General features: G+C 56.2%; 1 protein-coding gene across 1 annotated transcript in view; it reads left to right on the forward strand.

The window, feature by feature from the left end:
- The first annotated feature begins 177 nt into the window (after nucleotides 1-177).
- The window catches only part of CFAP221 (cilia and flagella associated protein 221), a 71,395-nt gene continuing 52,637 nt past the window's right edge, over nucleotides 178-18,935 (forward strand). The window contains 5 exon segments of the mRNA XM_075318740.1: nucleotides 178-223; nucleotides 5,134-5,287; nucleotides 5,289-5,310; nucleotides 5,636-5,736; nucleotides 5,823-5,909. Coding sequence (XP_075174855.1) covers nucleotides 5,165-5,287; nucleotides 5,289-5,310; nucleotides 5,636-5,736; nucleotides 5,823-5,909 — 333 coding nt within the window. The 5' untranslated portion in view covers nucleotides 178-223; nucleotides 5,134-5,164.

Consider the following 18,935-nt stretch of genomic DNA (forward strand, 5'->3'; position numbering starts at 1 on the left):
AGGCCAGAGTCACCGGGGGCCCGCGAACACCTCACCGGGCAGGAAGGGGTTACACGCCAGAAATGGAGATTTCACACCGCAGAAAAACGCACAACGATGAGGCGCCGAGTGGTACAGCCCCGCCCCCCGCCGCCGCTGCGGGTGGTAGAGCCCGACTTCCGGGGTCACCATAGCAACGCGTCCCGACATCGCTGCGGACAGAAAGAAGGAAACACCGGAGACTGTGAGCGGCGCACAAGCCACAACTGCAGCCCCGGTACACAGAGCCCCCCCCCCCCCGGTATACAGAGCCCCCCCCCCCCCCGGTATACAGAGCCCCCCCCCCGGTATACAGAGCCCCCCACCCCCCGGTACACAGAGCCCCCCCCCGGGTATACAGAGCCCCCCCCCCCCCGGTACACAGAGCCCCCCCCCGGTATACAGAGCCCCCCCCCCGGTATACAGAGCCCCCCCCCCGGTATACAGAGCCCCCCCCCCCCCCCCCGGGTATACAGAGCCCCCCCCCGGTATACAGAGCCCCCCCCCCCGGTATACAGAGCCCCCCCCCCGGTATACAGAGCCCCCCCCCCCGGGTATACAGAGCCCCCCCGGTACACAGAGCCCCCCCCCCCCGGTATACAGAGCCCCCCCCGGTACACAGAGCCCCTCCCCCCGGTATAACAGAGCCCCTCCCCCCGGTATACAGAGCCCCCCCGGAACCGGTATAATACAGAGCCCCCCCGGTATACAGAGCCCCCCACCCCCGGTATACAGAGCCCCCCCGGTATACAGAGCCCCCCACCCCCGGTATACAGAGCCCCCCCCGGTATACAGAGCCCCCCCCTCCCGGTATACAGAGCCCCCCCCCGGTATACAAGCCCCCCCCCGGTATACAGAGCCCCCCCGGTATACAGAGCCCCCCCCCCGGTATACAGAGCCCCCCCCCCCGGTATACAGAGCCCCCCACCCCCGGTACACAGAGCCCCCCCCGGTACACAGAGCCCCCACTGGTATACAGAGCCCTCCCCCCCGGTATACAGAGCGCCCCCGGTATACAGAGCCCCCCGCGTACACAGAGCCCCCCCCCGGTATACAGAGCCCCCCCCGGTATACAGAGCCCCCCCCCGGTACACAGAGCCCCCCCCCGGTACACAGAGCCCCCCCCCCGGTATACAGAGCCCCCCCTGGTACACAGAGCCCCCCCCCCCCCGGTATACAGAGCCCCCCACCCCCGGTACACAGAGCCCCCCCCGGTACACAGAGCCCCCACTGGTATACAGAGCCCTCCCCCCCGGTATACAGAGCGCCCCCGGTATACAGAGCCCCCCCGGTACACAGAGCCCCCCCCCGGTATACAGAGCCCCCCCCGGTATACAGAGCCCCCCCCCGGTACACAGAGCCCCCCCCCGGTACACAGAGCCCCCCCCCCGGTATACAGAGCCCCCCCTGGTACACAGAGCCCCCCCTGGTACACAGAGCCCCCCCCTGGTACACAGAGCCCCCCCCGGTATACAGAGCCCCCCCCGGTATACAGAGCCCCCCGGTATACAGAGCCCCCCCGGTATACAGAGCGCCCCCGGTATACAGAGCCCCCCCGGTATACAGAGCACCCCCGGTACACAGAGCGCCCCCGGTACACAGAGGCCCCCCGGTACACAGAGCCCCCCGGTACACAGAGCCCCCCCTGGTATACAGAGCGCCCCCGGTATACAGAGCCCCCCCCCGGTACACAGAGCGCCCCCCGGTACACAGAGCGCCCCCCGGTACACAGAGCCCCCCCCGGTACACAGAGCCCCCCCCCGGTACACAGAGCCCCCCCCCGGTACACAGAGCCCCCCCCCGGTACACAGAGCCCCCCCCTGGTATACAGAGCGGCCCCCCGGTACACAGAGCCCCCCCTCGGTACACAGAGCCCCCCCCGGTACACAGAGCCCCCCCCTGGTATACAGAGCCCCCCCTCGGTACACAGAGCCCCCCCCCCCCCCCGGTACACAGAGCCCCCCCTGGTATACAGAGCGCCCCCGGTACACAGAGCCCCCCCGGTACACAGAGCACCTCCTGGTACACAGAGCCCCCCCCCCTGGTACACAGAGCCCCCCCCCCCTGGTACACAGAGCCCCCCCCCCCTGGTACACAGAGCCCCCCCCTGGTACACAGAGCCCCCCCTGGTATACAGAGCGCCCCCCGGTATACAGAGCCCCCCCCGGTACACAGAGCGCCCCCCCCCCGGTACACAGAGCCCCCCTGGTATACAGAACCCCCCCCGTACACAGAGCCCCCCCCCGATACACAGAGCCCCCCCCGGTACACAGAGCCCCCCCGGTACACAGAGCCCGCCCCCCGGTACACAGAGCCCCCCTGGTATACAGAGCGCCCCCCTTCCGGTTTACAAAGCCCAACCCCCCCGGTGTACAGAGCCCCCCCCCCCGGTGTACAGAGCCCCCCCCCGGTATACAGAGCCCCCCTTCCCCCGATATACAGAGCCCCCCCCCCCGGTATACAGAGACCCCCCTCCCCCGATATACCGATGTACAGAGTACACCCCCCCCCGGTATACAAAAACCCCATTACACAGAGCCCCCAATATACAGAGCCTCCCCCGGTATACAGACCCCCCCCCCGGTATACAGAGCCCCCAATATACAGAGCCCCCCAGAATACAGAGTCCCGGTTATATAGAACCCCCGGTATACAGAACCTCCGGAATACAGTGTCCCCGGTATACAGACCAGATATCCTCTGTGTTGTGTAATGTCGGACGTCTCGCGGTGGCAGATATCCGCTGTGCTGTGTAATGTCGGACGTCTCGCGGTGCAGGTATCCGCTGTGCTGTGTAATGTCGGACGTCTCGCGGTCGCCGGTATCCGCTGTGCTGTGTAATGTCGGACGTCTTGCGGTGGCCGGTATCCGCTGTGCTGTGTAATGTCGGACGTCTCGCGGTGCAGGTATCCGCTGTGCTGTGTAATGTCGGACGTCTCGCGGTGGCAGATATCCGCTGTGCTGTGTAATGTCGGACGTCTCGCGGTGGCCGGTATCCGCTGTGCTGTGTAATGTCGGACATCTTGCGGTGGCAGGTATCCGATGTGCTGTGTAATGTCGGACGTCTCGCGGTGGCAGATATCCGCTGTGCTGTGTAATGTCGGACGTCTCGCGGTGCAGGTATCCGCTGTGCTGTGTAATGTCGGACGTCTCGCGGTGGCCGGTATCCGCTGTGCTGTGTAATGTCGGACGTCTCGCGGTGCAGGTATCCGCTGTGCTGTGTAATGTCGGACGTCTCGCTGTGGCAGATATCCGCTGTGCTGTGTAATGTCGGACGTCTCGCGGTGGCAGGTATCCGCTGTGCTGTGTAATGTCGGACGTCTCGCGGTGGCCGGTATCCGCTGTGCTGTGTAATGTCGGACGTCTCGCTGTGGCAGATATCCGCTGTGCTGTGTAATGTCGGACGTCTCGCGGTGGCCGGTATCCGCTGTGCTGTGTAATGTCGGACGTCTCGCGGTGGCCGGTATCCGCTGTGCTGTGTAATGTCGGACGTCTCGCGGTGGCCGGTATCCGCTGTGCTGTGTAATGTCGGACGTCTCGCGGTGGCCGGTATCCGCTGTGCTGTGTAATGTCGGACGTCTCGCGGTGGCCGGTATCCGCTGTGCTGTGTAATGTCGGACGTCTCGCGGTGGCAGATATCCGCTGTGCTGTGTAATGTCGGACGTCTCGCGGTGGCAGATATCCGCTGTGCTGTGTAATGTCGGACGTCTCGCGGTGCAGATATCCGCTGTGCTGTGTAATGTCGGACGTCTCGCGGTGGCAGATATCCGCTGTGCTGTGTAATGTCGGACGTCTCGCGGTGGCCGGTATCCGCTGTGCTGTGTAATGTCGGACGTCTCGCGGTGGCCGGTATCCGCTGTGCTGTGTAATGTCGGACGTCTTGCGGTGGCAGATATCCGCTGTGCTGTGTAATGTCGGACGTCTCGCGGTGGCAGATATCCGCTGTGCTGTGTAATGTCGGACGTCTCGCGGTGGCAGGTATCCGCTGTGCTGTGCAATGTCGGACGTCTCGCGGTGGCAGGTATCCGCTGTGCTGTGTAATGTCGGACGTCTTGTGGTGGCAGGTATCCGCTGTGCTGTGTAATGTCGGACGTCTTGCGGTGGCAGATATCCGCTGTGCTGTGTAATGTCGGACGTCTCGCGGTGGCAGATATCCGCTGTGCTGTGTAATGTCGGACGTCTCGCGGTGGCAGATATCCTCTGTGTTGTGTAATGTCGGACGTCTTGCGGTGGCAGATATCCGCTGTGCTGTGTAATGTCGGACGTCTTGCGGTGGCAGATATCCGCTGTGCTGTGTAATGTCGGACGTCTCGCGGTGGCCGGTATCCGCTGTGCTGTGTAATGTCGGACGTCTCGCGGTGGCCGGTATCCGCTGTGCTGTGTAATGTCGGACGTCTCGCGGTGGCCGGTATCCGCTGTGCTGTGTAATGTCGGACGTCTCGCTGTGGCAGATATCCGCTGTGCTGTGTAATGTCGGACGTCTCGCGGTGGCCGGTATCCGCTGTGCTGTGTAATGTCGGACGTCTCGCGGTGGCCGGTATCCGCTGTGCTGTGTAATGTCGGACGTCTCGCGGTGGCCGGTATCCGCTGTGCTGTGTAATGTCGGACGTCTCGCGGTGGCCGGTATCCGCTGTGCTGTGTAATGTCGGACGTCTCGCGGTGGCCGGTATCCGCTGTGCTGTGTAATGTCGGACGTCTCGCGGTGGCCGGTATCCGCTGTGCTGTGTAATGTCGGACGTCTCGCGGTGGCCGGTATCCGCTGTGCTGTGTAATGTCGGACGTCTCGCGGTGGCAGATATCCGCTGTGCTGTGTAATGTCGGACGTCTCGCGGTGGCCGGTATCCGCTGTGCTGTGTAATGTCGGACGTCTCGCGGTGGCCGGTATCCGCTGTGCTGTGTAATGTCGGACGTCTCGCGGTGGCAGATATCCGCTGTGCTGTGTAATGTCGGACGTCTCGCGGTGGCCGGTATCCGCTGTGCTGTGTAATGTCGGACGTCTCGCGGTGGCGGGTATCCGCTGTGCTGTGTAATGTCGGACGTCTCGCGGGGGCCGGTATCCGCAGGGATATTACAATGTTGTATCCGCTGTGTAGTAACGCTGTTTTCTGTCTTTAGGGTCATATCCTTCGCTGATCGCGGTGACGTCATGGCGGTCACATCCCCGGCCAAGTTCACTTTTCCCAAAGGAGATTGGAGGCTGAAGAAACCCTCCTCCTCCTCCTCCCTTTATCTGGACAGTCTGATGGAGAATCCCTTGAAGCGAGCGGTCCCCCGACCACCTCCTGGAGTCCAGTAAGGGCACAGCTGGGGGACCCCATCATCCCCCTCAGTAGTGGCGCACTCTTACATTGTGGGGTCTCGGCCCCCATGCTTTACACTGCAGCTCTGCCTGTTGAGGTCAGGTGCTGTAGATACACATCAGCGCAGCACATGGATATATCCGTGTTTTCAGGCCGTGTGCTGTGCGTGTGCGGGGTGGAGCAGACACAGGCCGCCCCACGGAGCCGATACTGAGGCCCCGTCCTCCGCCGGGCCCCTGAGCCACCACCATCATCCTTCCCCTCCCCCGCACATCATCATCTTCCTGCCCCCGACTTTGCCCGTTTCTGTTTTGCAGGGGTGTACATGAAGCTCAGCAGCAATCACGTGTTTGCGGCAGAACCTGGAATTCTCCATTTTGGGGGGTTTGAGATCGGGAAGTGTCACCGTCAGGTCCTGGTGAGTGTCCCGGGCGGTGGGGACTGCTGCTGGTGCTTGTAGTTCAGCTGCTAGAGTAATATCATCTGCCGTCTTCTCATACACAGAAACTGGTGAATATCTCTGCGGACGTCTGCAATGTGCACATCATCCCCCCCCAGAGCAAGCACTTCACCATCCGCTACAAGAAAGCCGTGAGTGTGACCTGTGCGCCCCCGGGGGGAGGAGCGGGATGTGCGCCCCCGGGGGGAGGAGCGGGATGTGCGCCCCCGGGGGAGGAGCGGGATGTGCGCCCCCAGGGGGAGGAGCGGGATGTGCGCCCCCAGGGGGAGGAGCGGGATGTGTGGGCGAGGAGCGGGATGTGCGCCCCCAGGGGGAGGAGCGGGATGTGCGCCCCCAGGGGGAGGAGCGGGATGTGCGCCCCCAGGGGGAGGAGCGGGATGTGCGCCCCCAGGGGGAGGAGCGGGATGTGCGCCCCCAGGGGGAGGAGCGGGATGTGCGCCCCCGGGGGAGGAGCGGGATGTGTGGGCGAGGAGCGGGATGTGCGCCCCCAGGGGGAGGAGCGGGATGTGCGCCCCCAGGGGGAGGAGCGGGATGTGCGCCCCCAGGGGGAGGAGCGGGATGTGCGCCCCCAGGGGGAGGAGCGGGATGTGCGCCCCCGGGGCGAGGAGCGGGATGTGCGCCCACAGGGGGAGGAGCGGGATGTGCGCCCACAGGGGGAGGAGCGGGATGTGCGCCCACAGGGGGAGGAGCGGGATGTGCGCCCACAGGGGGAGGAGCGGGATGTGCGCCCACAGGGGGAGGAGCGGGATGTGCGCCCACAGGGGGAGGAGCGGGATGTGCGCCCCCGGGGGGAGGTGCGGGATGTGCGCCCCCGGGGGGAGGAGCGGGATGTGCGCCCCCGGGGGGAGGAGCGGGATGTGCGCCCCCGGGGGGAGGAGCGGGATGTGCGCCCCCGGGGGGAGGAGCGGGATGTGCGCCCCCGGGCTGAGGAGCGGGATGTGCGCCCCCGGGCTGAGGAGCGGGATGTGCGCCCCCAGGGGGAGGAGCGGGATGTGCGCCCCCGGGGCGAGGAGCGGGAGGGGTGCTGCAGGATTGGTGGAGGTGATGTCTGCCGCACGGTGCTGTGCAGGAGCCTAGACTCATCTGTTTGTATGATTCTCAATTCTTAAAATGTAACTGGTATTTTTTTTGCAAAAATCAATAATTCCTATCAGATATCAGCGTACTCACTGGTGGAGTCTGTATTCAATGAATAGTGGGGAGGGGGGAGGGGAGTAGCTTAAAACATTGATCCTCCCCCTCGTTTGCATAGTGTCACGGGCATAATGATCGCGGTTGCAGGGATCATGACCAAGCCTTATGGTACAGAGGGCCCGACGACTCCAGAGCCTGTATCAGCTGCGTCCAAGGGCACATCCAGCCATATACACCAGTATATAGTCATGATGGGGACATTATACCAGGATGGGGCCATGATGGGGATATATATACCAGGATGGGGCCATGATGGGGATATATATACCAGGATGGGGCCATGATGGGGATATATATACCAGGATGGGGCCATGATGGGGATATATATACCAGGATGGGGCCATGATGGGGATATATATACCAGGATGGGGCAATGATGGGGATATATATACCAGGATGGGGTCATGATGGGGATATATATACCAGGATGTTTTTTGGACTGTCTGGTGCTGCAGAATTTTTGGAAAGTGTTCTCTAACTTGGCTAATGATGTCACCCATTCAAATTTAATATTAACTCCCCAATTGGTCCTTGTTTCTCTGGATTCTGATCCTTTGGACCCAGTTTATAGGCATTTGGTTTCCATATTTTCCTAACAGCTAAGTCTTTGTTATCGGCCTCATGGAGGAATCCCCTCCCCCACCATTACCATTTTAACTAACTCATTAAACTTACATAATAAATTTGCAGAAAGATCTGCTGCTTTCAATAACCTGTTTTCTAGATTCCACGAACAAAGCTATCTTTGGAGCAGCTGCGAGCAAGGTCTATCGTAGCTTCTAACCGCTTTGTTTTTTATGTATTTTGGCCGCCTCGCTCCCCTTCATGTATTTTCGCTCCCCTTCATGTATTTTGGCCGCCTCACTCCCCTTCATGTATTTTGGCCGCCTCACTCCCCTTCATGTATTTTGGCCGCCTCGCTCCCCTTCATGTATTTTGGCCGGCTCGCTCCCCTTCATGTATTTTGGCCGGCTCGCTCCCCTTCATGTATTTTGGCCGGCTCGCTCCCCTTCATGTATTTTGGCCGCCTCGCTCCCCTTCATGTATTTTGGCCGCCTCGCTCCCCTTCATGTATTTTGGCCGCCTCGCTCCCCTTCATGTATTTTGGCCGCCTCGCTCCCCTTCATGTATTTTGGCCGCCTCGCTCCCCTTCATGTATTTTGGCCGGCTCGCTCCCCTTCATGTATTTTGGCCGCCTCGCTCCCCTTCATGTATTTTGGCCGGCTCGCTCCCCTTCATGTATTTTGACCGCCTCGCTCCCCTTCATGTATTTTGGCCGGCTCGCTCCCCTTCATGTATTTTGGCCGCCTCGCTCCCCTTCATGTATTTTGGCCTCCTCGCTCCCCTTCATGTATTTTCGCTCCCCTTCATGTATTTTGACCGCCTCGCTCCCCTTCATGTATTTTGGCTTCCTCGCTCCCCTTCATGTATTTTCGCTCCCCTTCATGTATTTTCGCTCCCCTTCATGTATTTTCGCTCCCCTTCATGTATTTTCGCTCCCCTTCATGTATTTTCGCTCCCCTTCATGTATTTTCGCTCCCCTTCATGTATTTTATTTTGGCCGCCTCGCTCCCCTTCATGTATTTTGGCCGGCTCGCTCCCCTTCATGTATTTTGGCCTCCTCGCTCCCCTTCATGTATTTTGGCCTCCTCGCTCCCCTTCATGTATTTTGGCCTCCTCGCTCCCCTTCATGTGTTTTGACCGCCTCGCTCCCCTTCATGTATTTTGGCCGCCTCGCTCCCCTTCATGTATTTTGGCCGCCTCGCTCCCCTTCATGTATTTTGGCCGCCTCGCTCCCCTTCATGTATTTTGGCCGCCTCGCTCCCCTTCATGTATTTTGGCCGCCTCGCTCCCCTTCATGTATTTTGGCCGCCTCGCTCCCCTTCATGTATTTTGGCCGCCTCGCTCCCCTTCATGTATTTTGGCCGCCTCGCTCCCCTTCATGTATTTTGGCCGCCTCGCTCCCCTTCATGTATTTTGGCCGCCTCGCTCCCCTTCATGTATTTTGGCCGCCTCGCTCCCCTTCATGTATTTTGGCCGCCTCGCTCCCCTTCATGTATTTTGGCCGCCTCGCTCCCCTTCATGTATTTTGGCCGCCTCGCTCCCCTTCATGTATTTTGGCCGCCTCGCTCCCCTTCATGTATTTTGGCCGCCTCGCTCCCCTTCATGTATTTTGGCCGCCTCGCTCCCCTTCATGTATTTTGGCCGCCTCGCTCCCCTTCATGTATTTTGGCCGCCTCGCTCCCCTTCATGTATTTTGGGCGGCTCGCTCCCCTTCATGTATTTTGGCCTCCTCGCTCCCCTTCATGTATTTTGGCCTCCTCGCTCCCCTTCATGTATATTGGTCGGTTCGCTCCCCTTCATGTATATTGGTCGGCTCGCTCCCCTTCATGTATTTTGGCCGCCTCGCTCCCCTTCATGTATTTTCGCTCCCCTTCATGTATTTTGGCCTCCTCGCTCCCCTTCATGTATTTTGGCCGGCTCGCTCCCCTTCATGTATTTTCGCTCCCCTTCATGTATTTTGGCCACCTCACTCCCCTTCATGTATTTTCACTCCCATTCATGTATTTTCGCTCCCCTTCATGTATTTTGGCCTCCTCGCTCCCCTTCATGTATTTTCACTCCCATTCATGTATTTTCGCTCCCCTTCATGTATTTTGGCCGGCTCGCTCCCCTTCATGTATTTTGGCCGGCTCGCTCCCCTTCATGTATTTTGGCCGGATCGCTCCCCTTCATGTATTTTGGCCGCCTCGCTCCCCTTCATGTATTTTGGCTTCCTCGCTCCCCTTCATGTATTTTCGCTCCCCTTCATGTATTTTCGCTCCCCTTCATGTATTTTCGCTCCCCTTCATGTATTTTCGCTCCCCTTCATGTATTTTATTTTGGCCGCCTCGCTCCCCTTCATGTATTTTGGCCGGCTCGCTCCCCTTCATGTATTTTGGCCTCCTCGCTCCCCTTCATGTATTTTGGCCTCCTTGCTCCCCTTCATGTATTTTGGCCTCCTTGCTCCCCTTCATGTATTTTGGCCGCCTCGCTCCCCTTCATGTATTTTCGCTCCCCTTCATGTATTTTTGCTCCCCTTCATGTATTTTGGCCGCCTCGCTCCCCTTCATGTATTTTGGCCGCCTCGCTCCCCTTCATGTATTTTGGCCGCCTCGCTCCCCTTCATGTATTTTGGCCGCCTCGCTCCCCTTCATGTATTTTCGCTCCCCTTCATGTATTTTCGCTCCCCTTCATGTATTTTCGCTCCCCTTCATGTATTTTGGCCGCCTCGCTCCCCTTCATGTATTTTCGCTCCCCTTCATGTATTTTCGCTCCCCTTCATGTATTTTCGCTCCCCTTCATGTATTTTGGCCTCCTCGTTCCCCTTCATGTATTTTGGCCGGCTCGCTCCCCTTCATGTATTTTCGCTCCCCTTCATGTATTTTGGCCTCCTCGCTCCCCTTCATGTATTTTGGCCGGCTCGCTCCCCTTCATGTATTTTGGCCTCCTCGCTCCCCTTCATGTATTTTGGCCTCCTCGCTCCCCTTCATGTATTTTGGCCTCCTCGCTCCCCTTCATGTATTTTGGCCGCCTCGCTCCCCTTCATGTATTTTGGCCGCCTCGCTCACCTTCATGTATTTTGGCCGCCTCGCTCCCCTTCATGTATTTTGGCCGCCTCGCTCCCCTTCATGTATTTTGGCCGCTTCGCTCCCCTTCATGTATTTTGGCCACTTCGCTCCCCTTCATGTATTTTCGCTCCCCTTCATGTATTTTCGCTCCCCTTCATGTATTTTCGCTCCCCTTCATGTATTTTCGCTCCCCTTCATGTATTTTCGCTCCCCTTCATGTATTTTCGCTCCCCTTCATGTATTTTGGCCGCCTCGCTCCCCTTCATGTATTTTGGCCGCTTCGCTCCCCTTCATGTATTTTGGCCACTTCGCTCCCCTTCATGTATTTTCGCTCCCCTTCATGTATTTTCGCTCCCCTTCATGTATTTTCGCTCCCCTTCATGTATTTTCGCTCCCCTTCATGTATTTTCGCTCCCCTTCATGTATTTTCGCTCCCCTTCATGTATTTTGGCCTCCTCGCTCCCCTTCATGTATTTTGGCCTCCTCGCTCCCCTTCATGTATTTTGGCCGCCTCGCTCCCCTTCATGTATTTTGGCCGCCTCGCTCACCTTCATGTATTTTGGCCGCCTCGCTCCCCTTCATGTATTTTGGCCGCTTCGCTCCCCTTCATGTATTTTGGCCACTTCGCTCCCCTTCATGTATTTTGGCCGCCTCGCTCCCCTTCATGTATTTTGGCCTCCTCGCTCCCCTTCATGTATTTTTGCTCCCCTTCATGTATTTTGGCCTCCTCGCTCCCCTTCATGTATTTTCGCTCCCCTTCATGTATTTTCGCTCCCCTTCATGTATTTTCGCTCCCCTTCATGTATTTTGGCCGCCTCGCTCCCCTTCATGTATTTTGGCCGCCTCGCTCCCCTTCATGTATTTTGGCCGCCTCGCTCCCCTTCATGTATTTTGGCCGCCTCGCTCCCCTTCATGTATTTTGGCCGCCTCGCTCCCCTTCATGTATTTTGGCCGCCTCGCTCCCCTTCATGTATTTTGGCCACTTCGCTCCCCTTCATGTATTTTGGCCGCCTCGCTCCCCTTCATGTATTTTGGCCGCCTCGCTCCCCTTCATGTATTTTGGCCTCCTCGCTCCCCTTCATGTATTTTCGCTCCCCTTCATGTATTTTCGCTCCCCTTCATGTATTTTCGCTCCCCTTCATGTATTTTCGCTCCCCTTCATGTATTTTCGCTCCCCTTCATGTATTTTCGCTCCCCTTCATGTATTTTCGCTCCCCTTCATGTATTTTCGCTCCCCTTCATGTATTTTGGCCTCCTCGCTCCCCTTCATGTATTTTGGCCTCCTCGCTCCCCTTCATGTATTTTGGCCGCCTCGCTCCCCTTCATGTATTTTGGCCGCCTCGCTCCCCTTCATGTATTTTGGCCGCCTCGCTCCCCTTCATGTATTTTGGCCGCCTCGTTCCCCTTCATGTATTTTGGCCTCCTCGCTCCCCTTCATGTATTTTCGCTCCCCTTCATGTATTTTCGCTCCCCTTCATGTATTTTCGCTCCCCTTCATGTATTTTCGCTCCCCTTCATGTATTTTGGCCGCCTCGCTCCCCTTCATGTATTTTGGCCGCTTCGCTCCCCTTCATGTATTTTGGCCACTTCGCTCCCCTTCATGTATTTTGGCCGCCTCGCTCCCCTTCATGTATTTTGGCCGCCTCGCTCCCCTTCATGTATTTTGGCCTCCTCGCTCCCCTTCATGTATTTTCGCTCCCCTTCATGTATTTTCGCTCCCCTTCATGTATTTTCGCTCCCCTTCATGTATTTTCGCTCCCCTTCATGTATTTTCGCTCCCCTTCATGTATTTTCGCTCCCCTTCATGTATTTTCGCTCCCCTTCATGTATTTTGGCCTCCTCGCTCCCCTTCATGTATTTTGGCCGGCTCGCTCCCCTTCATGTATTTTCGCTCCCCTTCATGTATTTTCGCTCCCCTTCATGTATTTTCGCTGCCCTTCATGTATTTTCGCTGCCCTTCATGTATTTTTGCTCCCCTTCATGTATTTTGGCCTCCTCGCTCCCCTTCATGTATTTTCGCTCCCCTTCATGTATTTTCGCTCCCCTTCATGTATTTTCGCTGCCCTTCATGTATTTTTGCTCCCCTTCATGTATTTTGGCCTCCTCGCTCCCCTTCATGTATTTTCGCTCCCCTTCATGTATTTTCGCTCCCCTTCATGTATTTTCGCTCCCCTTCATGTATTTTGGCCGGCTCGCTCCCCTTCATGTATTTTGGCCTCCTCGCTCCCCTTCATGTATTTTGGCCTCCTCGCTCCCCTTCATGTATTTTGGCCTCCTCGCTCCCCTTCATGTATTTTGGCCGCCTCGCTCCCCTTCATGTATTTTGGCCGCCTCGCTCACCTTCATGTATTTTGGCCGCCTCGCTCCCCTTCATGTATTTTGGCCGCTTCGCTCCCCTTCATGTATTTTGGCCACTTCGCTCCCCTTCATGTATTTTCGCTCCCCTTCATGTATTTTCGCTCCCCTTCATGTATTTTCGCTCCCCTTCATGTATTTTCGCTCCCCTTCATGTATTTTCGCTCCCCTTCATGTATTTTCGCTCCCCTTCATGTATTTTCGCTCCCCTTCATGTATTTTGGCCGCCTCGCTCCCCTTCATGTATTTTGGCCGCTTCGCTCCCCTTCATGTATTTTGGCCACTTCGCTCCCCTTCATGTATTTTCGCTCCCCTTCATGTATTTTCGCTCCCCTTCATGTATTTTCGCTCCCCTTCATGTATTTTCGCTCCCCTTCATGTATTTTCGCTCCCCTTCATGTATTTTCGCTCCCCTTCATGTATTTTGGCCTCCTCGCTCCCCTTCATGTATTTTGGCCTCCTCGCTCCCCTTCATGTATTTTGGCCGCCTCGCTCCCCTTCATGTATTTTGGCCGCCTCGCTCCCCTTCATGTATTTTGGCCGCCTCGCTCACCTTCATGTATTTTGGCCGCCTCGCTCCCCTTCATGTATTTTGGCCGCTTCGCTCCCCTTCATGTATTTTGGCCACTTCGCTCCCCTTCATGTATTTTGGCCGCCTCGCTCCCCTTCATGTATTTTGGCCTCCTCGCTCCCCTTCATGTATTTTTGCTCCCCTTCATGTATTTTGGCCTCCTCGCTCCCCTTCATGTATTTTCGCTCCCCTTCATGTATTTTCGCTCCCCTTCATGTATTTTCGCTCCCCTTCATGTATTTTGGCCGCCTCGCTCCCCTTCATGTATTTTGGCCGCCTCGCTCCCCTTCATGTATTTTGGCCGCCTCGCTCCCCTTCATGTATTTTGGCCGCCTCGCTCCCCTTCATGTATTTTGGCCACTTCGCTCCCCTTCATGTATTTTGGCCGCCTCGCTCCCCTTCATGTATTTTGGCCTCCTCGCTCCCCTTCATGTATTTTCGCTCCCCTTCATGTATTTTCGCTCCCCTTCATGTATTTTCGCTCCCCTTCATGTATTTTCGCTCCCCTTCATGTATTTTCGCTCCCCTTCATGTATTTTCGCTCCCCTTCATGTATTTTCGCTCCCCTTCATGTATTTTCGCTCCCCTTCATGTATTTTCGCTCCCCTTCATGTATTTTCGCTCCCCTTCATGTATTTTGGCCTCCTCGCTCCCCTTCATGTATTTTGGCCTCCTCGCTCCCCTTCATGTATTTTGGCCTCCTCGCTCCCCTTCATGTATTTTGGCCGCCTCGCTCCCCTTCATGTATTTTGGCCGCCTCGCTCCCCTTCATGTATTTTGGCCGCCTCGCTCCCCTTCATGTATTTTGGCCGCCTCGTTCCCCTTCATGTATTTTGGCCTCCTCGCTCCCCTTCATGTATTTTCGCTCCCCTTCATGTATTTTCGCTCCCCTTCATGTATTTTCGCTCCCCTTCATGTATTTTCGCTCCCCTTCATGTATTTTGGCCGCCTCGCTCCCCTTCATGTATTTTGGCCGCTTCGCTCCCCTTCATGTATTTTGGCCACTTCGCTCCCCTTCATGTATTTTGGCCGCCTCGCTCCCCTTCATGTATTTTGGCCTCCTCGCTCCCCTTCATGTATTTTCGCTCCCCTTCATGTATTTTCGCTCCCCTTCATGTATTTTCGCTCCCCTTCATGTATTTTCGCTCCCCTTCATGTATTTTCGCTCCCCTTCATGTATTTTGGCCTCCTCGCTCCCCTTCATGTATTTTGGCCGGCTCGCTCCCCTTCATGTATTTTCGCTCCCCTTCATGTATTTTCGCTCCCCTTCATGTATTTTCGCTGCCCTTCATGTATTTTCGCTGCCCTTCATGTATTTTTGCTCCCCTTCATGTATTTTGGCCTCCTCGCTCCCCTTCATGTATTTTCGCTCCCCTTCATGTATTTTCGCTCCCCTTCATGTATTTTCGCTGCCCTTCATGTATTTTTGCTCCCCTTCATGTATTTTGGCCTCCTCGCTCCCCTTCATGTATTTTCGCTCCCCTTCATGTATTTTCGCTCCCCTTCATGTATTTTGGCCTCCTCGCTCCCCTTCATGTATTTTGGCCTCCTCGCTCCCCTTCATGTATTTTGGCCTCCTCGCTCCCCTTCATGTATTTTGGCCGGCTCGCTCCCCTTCATGTATTTTCGCTCCCCTTCATGTATTTTCGCTCCCCTTCATGTATTTTCGCTCCCCTTCATGTATTTTCGCTCCCCTTCATGTATTTTGGCCTCCTCGCTCCCCTTCATGTATTTTGGCCTCCTCGCTCCCCTTCATGTATTTTGGCCTCCTCGCTCCCCTTCATGTATTTTGGCCTCCTCGCTCCCCTTCATGTATTTTGGCCTCCTCGCTCCCCTTCATGTATTTTGGCCGGCTCGCTCCCCTTCATGTATTTTGGCCTCCTCGCTCCCCTTCATGTATTTTGGCCTCCTCGCTCCCCTTCATGTATTTTGGCCTCCTCGCTCCCCTTCATGTATTTTCGCTCCCCTTCATGTATTTTCGCTCCCCTTCATGTATTTTCGCTCCCCTTCATGTATTTTCGCTCCCCTTCATGTATTTTCGCTCCCCTTCATGTATTTTCGCTCCCCTTCATGTATTTTGGCCGGCTCGATCCCCTTCATGTATTTTGGCCGCCTCGCTCCCCTTCATGTATTTTCGCTCCCCTTCGTGTATTTTCGCTCCCCTTCATGTATTTTCGCTCCCCTTCATGTATTTTCGCTCCCCTTCATGTATTTTCGCTCCCCTTCATGTATTTTCGCTCCCCTTCATGTATTTTCGCTCCCCTTCATGTATTTTGGCCTCCTCGCTCCCCTTCATGTATTTTGGCCTCCTCGCTCCCCTTCATGTATTTTGGCCTCCTCGCTCCCCTTCATGTATTTTGGCCGCCTCGCTCCCCTTCATGTATTTTGGCCGCCTCGCTCCCCTTCATGTATTTTGGCCGCCTCGCTCCCCTTCATGTATTTTCGCTCCCCTTCATGTATTTTGGCCGCCTCGCTCCCCTTCATGTATTTTCGCTCCCCTTCATGTATTTTGGCCGCCTCGCTCACCTTCATGTATTTTGGCCGCCTCGCTCCCCTTCATGTATTTTGGCCGCCTCGCTCCCCTTCATGTATTTTCGCTCCCCTTCATGTATTTTGGCCGCCTCGCTCCCCTTCATGTATTTTGGCCTCCTCGCTCCCCTTCATGTATTTTCGCTCCCCTTCATGTATTTTCGCTCCCCTTCGTGTATTTTCGCTCCCCTTCGTGTATTTTCGCTCCCCTTCGTGTATTTTCGCTCCCCTTCGTGTATTTTCGCTCCCCTTCGTGTATTTTCGCTCCCCTTCATGTATTTTGGCCTCCTCGCTCCCCTTCATGTATTTTCGCTCCCCTTCATGTATTTTCGCTCCCCTTCATGTATTTTCGCTCCCCTTCATGTATTTTCGCTCCCCTTCATGTATTTTCGCTCCCCTTCATGTATTTTCGCTCCCCTTCGTGTATTTTCGCTCCCCTTCGTGTATTTTCGCTCCCCTTCGTGTATTTTCGCTCCCCTTCGTGTATTTTCGCTCCCCTTCGTGTATTTTCGCTCCCCTTCGTGTATTTTCGCTCCCCTTCGTGTATTTTCGCTCCCCTTCGTGTATTTTCGCTCCCCTTCGTGTATTTTCGCTCCCCTTCGTGTATTTTCGCTCCCCTTCGTGTATTTTCGCTCCCCTTCATGTATTTTGGCCTCCTCGCTCCCCTTCATGTATTTTCGCTCCCCTTCATGTATTTTCGCTCCCCTTCGTGTATTTTTGCTCCCCTTCATGTATTTTCGCTCCCCTTCGTGTATTTTCGCTCCCCTTCGTGTATTTTCGCTCCCCTTCATGTATTTTCGCTCCCCTTCATGTATTTTGGCCGCCTCGCTCCCCTTCATGTATTTTCGCTCCCCTTCATGTATTTTGGCCGCCTCGCTCACCTTCATGTATTTTGGCCGCCTCGCTCCCCTTCATGTATTTTGGCCGCCTCGCTCCCCTTCATGTATTTTCGCTCCCCTTCATGTATTTTGGCCGCCTCGCTCCCCTTCATGTATTTTCGCTCTCCTTCGTGTATTTTCGCTCCCCTTCGTGTATTTTCGCTCCCCTTCGTGTATTTTCGCTCCCCTTCGTGTATTTTCGCTCCCCTTCGTGTATTTTCGCTCCCCTTCGTGTATTTTCGCTCCCCTTCGTGTATTTTCGCTCCCCTTCGTGTATTTTCGCTCCCCTTCATGTATTTTCGCTCCCCTTCATGTATTTTCGCTCCCCTTCGTGTATTTTCGCTCCCCTTCGTGTATTTTCGCTCCCCTTCGTGTATTTTCGCTCCCCTTCGTGTATTTTCGCTCCCCTTCATGTATTTTGGCCTCCTCGCTCCCCTTCATGTATTTTCGCTCCCCTTCATGTATTTTCGCTCCCCTTCATGTATTTTCGCTCCCCTTCATGTATTTTCGCTCCCCTTCATGTATTTTCGCTCCCCTTCGTGTATTTTCGCTCCCCTTCGTGTATTTTCGCTCCCCTTCGTGTATTTTCGCTCCCCTTCGTGTATTTTCGCTCCCCTTCATGTATTTTCGCCTGAAATCTGCTACTCCATTTGATTGCGTCACTCTTTTGGTCTTTATTTGCTAAAGTGGTTTCAGAAACTTTGTACATAGTTTGGTGTTTTTTGTGTGTAATTGTATTCTATGATATTTTGGTATTTTGTTTTATTTTTAAGGATTCATGAAATGATGTGGTTCTCCTACTCCCTTGTTCCTCCCCATTCCCCTTTTCGCCCCTTTTTTTGCCCGTTTCCCTATTACATCCTAGCGTCCCCTTCCTCCCCGTCCATCTACAATTGTTTATTACTTCTTGTAAGAAATCACATGACTTATTACAGACTAATATGCTGTTTATACTTGACCTTTCCCATATATGTTATATAATCCTTAAAGGGGGGTTCACTCATATTTTTTATTGTCTAGTTCGATATTATATTAAGAATCAATGTTTCTCTCAAATACCTTGTGTTGGCAGAACTGCCTGTGAGAGGCGCTATAGCGGACCGCTGTTCCCCGCTCCGTGACCTCTGGGCTCCGTGACGTCGGGGATCTGGTGACGGCACGTTAAGTTCCTGACACCGCGGCCGGCCGCAGTGTCCGTGAGTGATGGGCTGTGGATGGCGCTTCACCGCTCGTCACAGCTCATCTGCTCCCAGCTCCCTCCCAGCAGAGCGCTGCACGCAGAGGATAAGCTGTGCTGTGACAAGCGGTGACACCCCGCCCAGTGACTCGGGAAGACCGGGGCCGGTCGCAGTGTGCGTGAGGGATGTGCTGTGGATGGAGTTTCACCGCTCGTCAGAGCCCATCTGCTCCCAGCTCCCTCCCAGCAGAGCGCTGCACGCATGGGACAAGCTGTGCGGTGACAAGCGGTGACACCCCGCCCAGTGACTCAGGAAGACCGGGGCCGGCCGCAGTGTGCGTGAGGGATGGGCTGTGGATGGCGTTTCACCGCTCGTCACAGCTCATCTGCTCCCAGCTCCCTCCCAGCAGAGCGCTGCACACAGGAGACAAGCTGTGCTGTGACAAGCGGTGACACCCCGCCCAGTGACTCAGGAAGACCGGGGCCGGCCGCAGTGTGCGTGAGTGATAGGCTGTGGATGGAGTTTCACCGCTCGTCACAGCCCATCTGCTCCCAGCTCCCTTTCAGCAGAGCGCTGCACGCAGGAAACAAGCTGTGCGGTGACAAGCGGGGACACCTCGCCCAGTGACTCGGGAAGACCGGGGCCGGTCGCAGTGTGCGTGAGGGATGGGCTGTGGATGGCGTTTCACCGCTCGTCACAGCTCATCTGCTCCCAGCTCCCTCCCAGCAGAGCGCTGCACGCAGGAGACAAGCTGTGCTGTGACAAGCGGTGACACCCCGCCCAGTGACTCGGGAAGACCGGGGCCGGCCGCAGTGTCTGTGAGTGATAGGCTATGGATGGC

This window comes from Anomaloglossus baeobatrachus, chromosome 7 (assembly GCF_048569485.1).
Source record: "Anomaloglossus baeobatrachus isolate aAnoBae1 chromosome 7, aAnoBae1.hap1, whole genome shotgun sequence".
NCBI lineage: Eukaryota > Metazoa > Chordata > Amphibia > Anura > Aromobatidae > Anomaloglossus > Anomaloglossus baeobatrachus.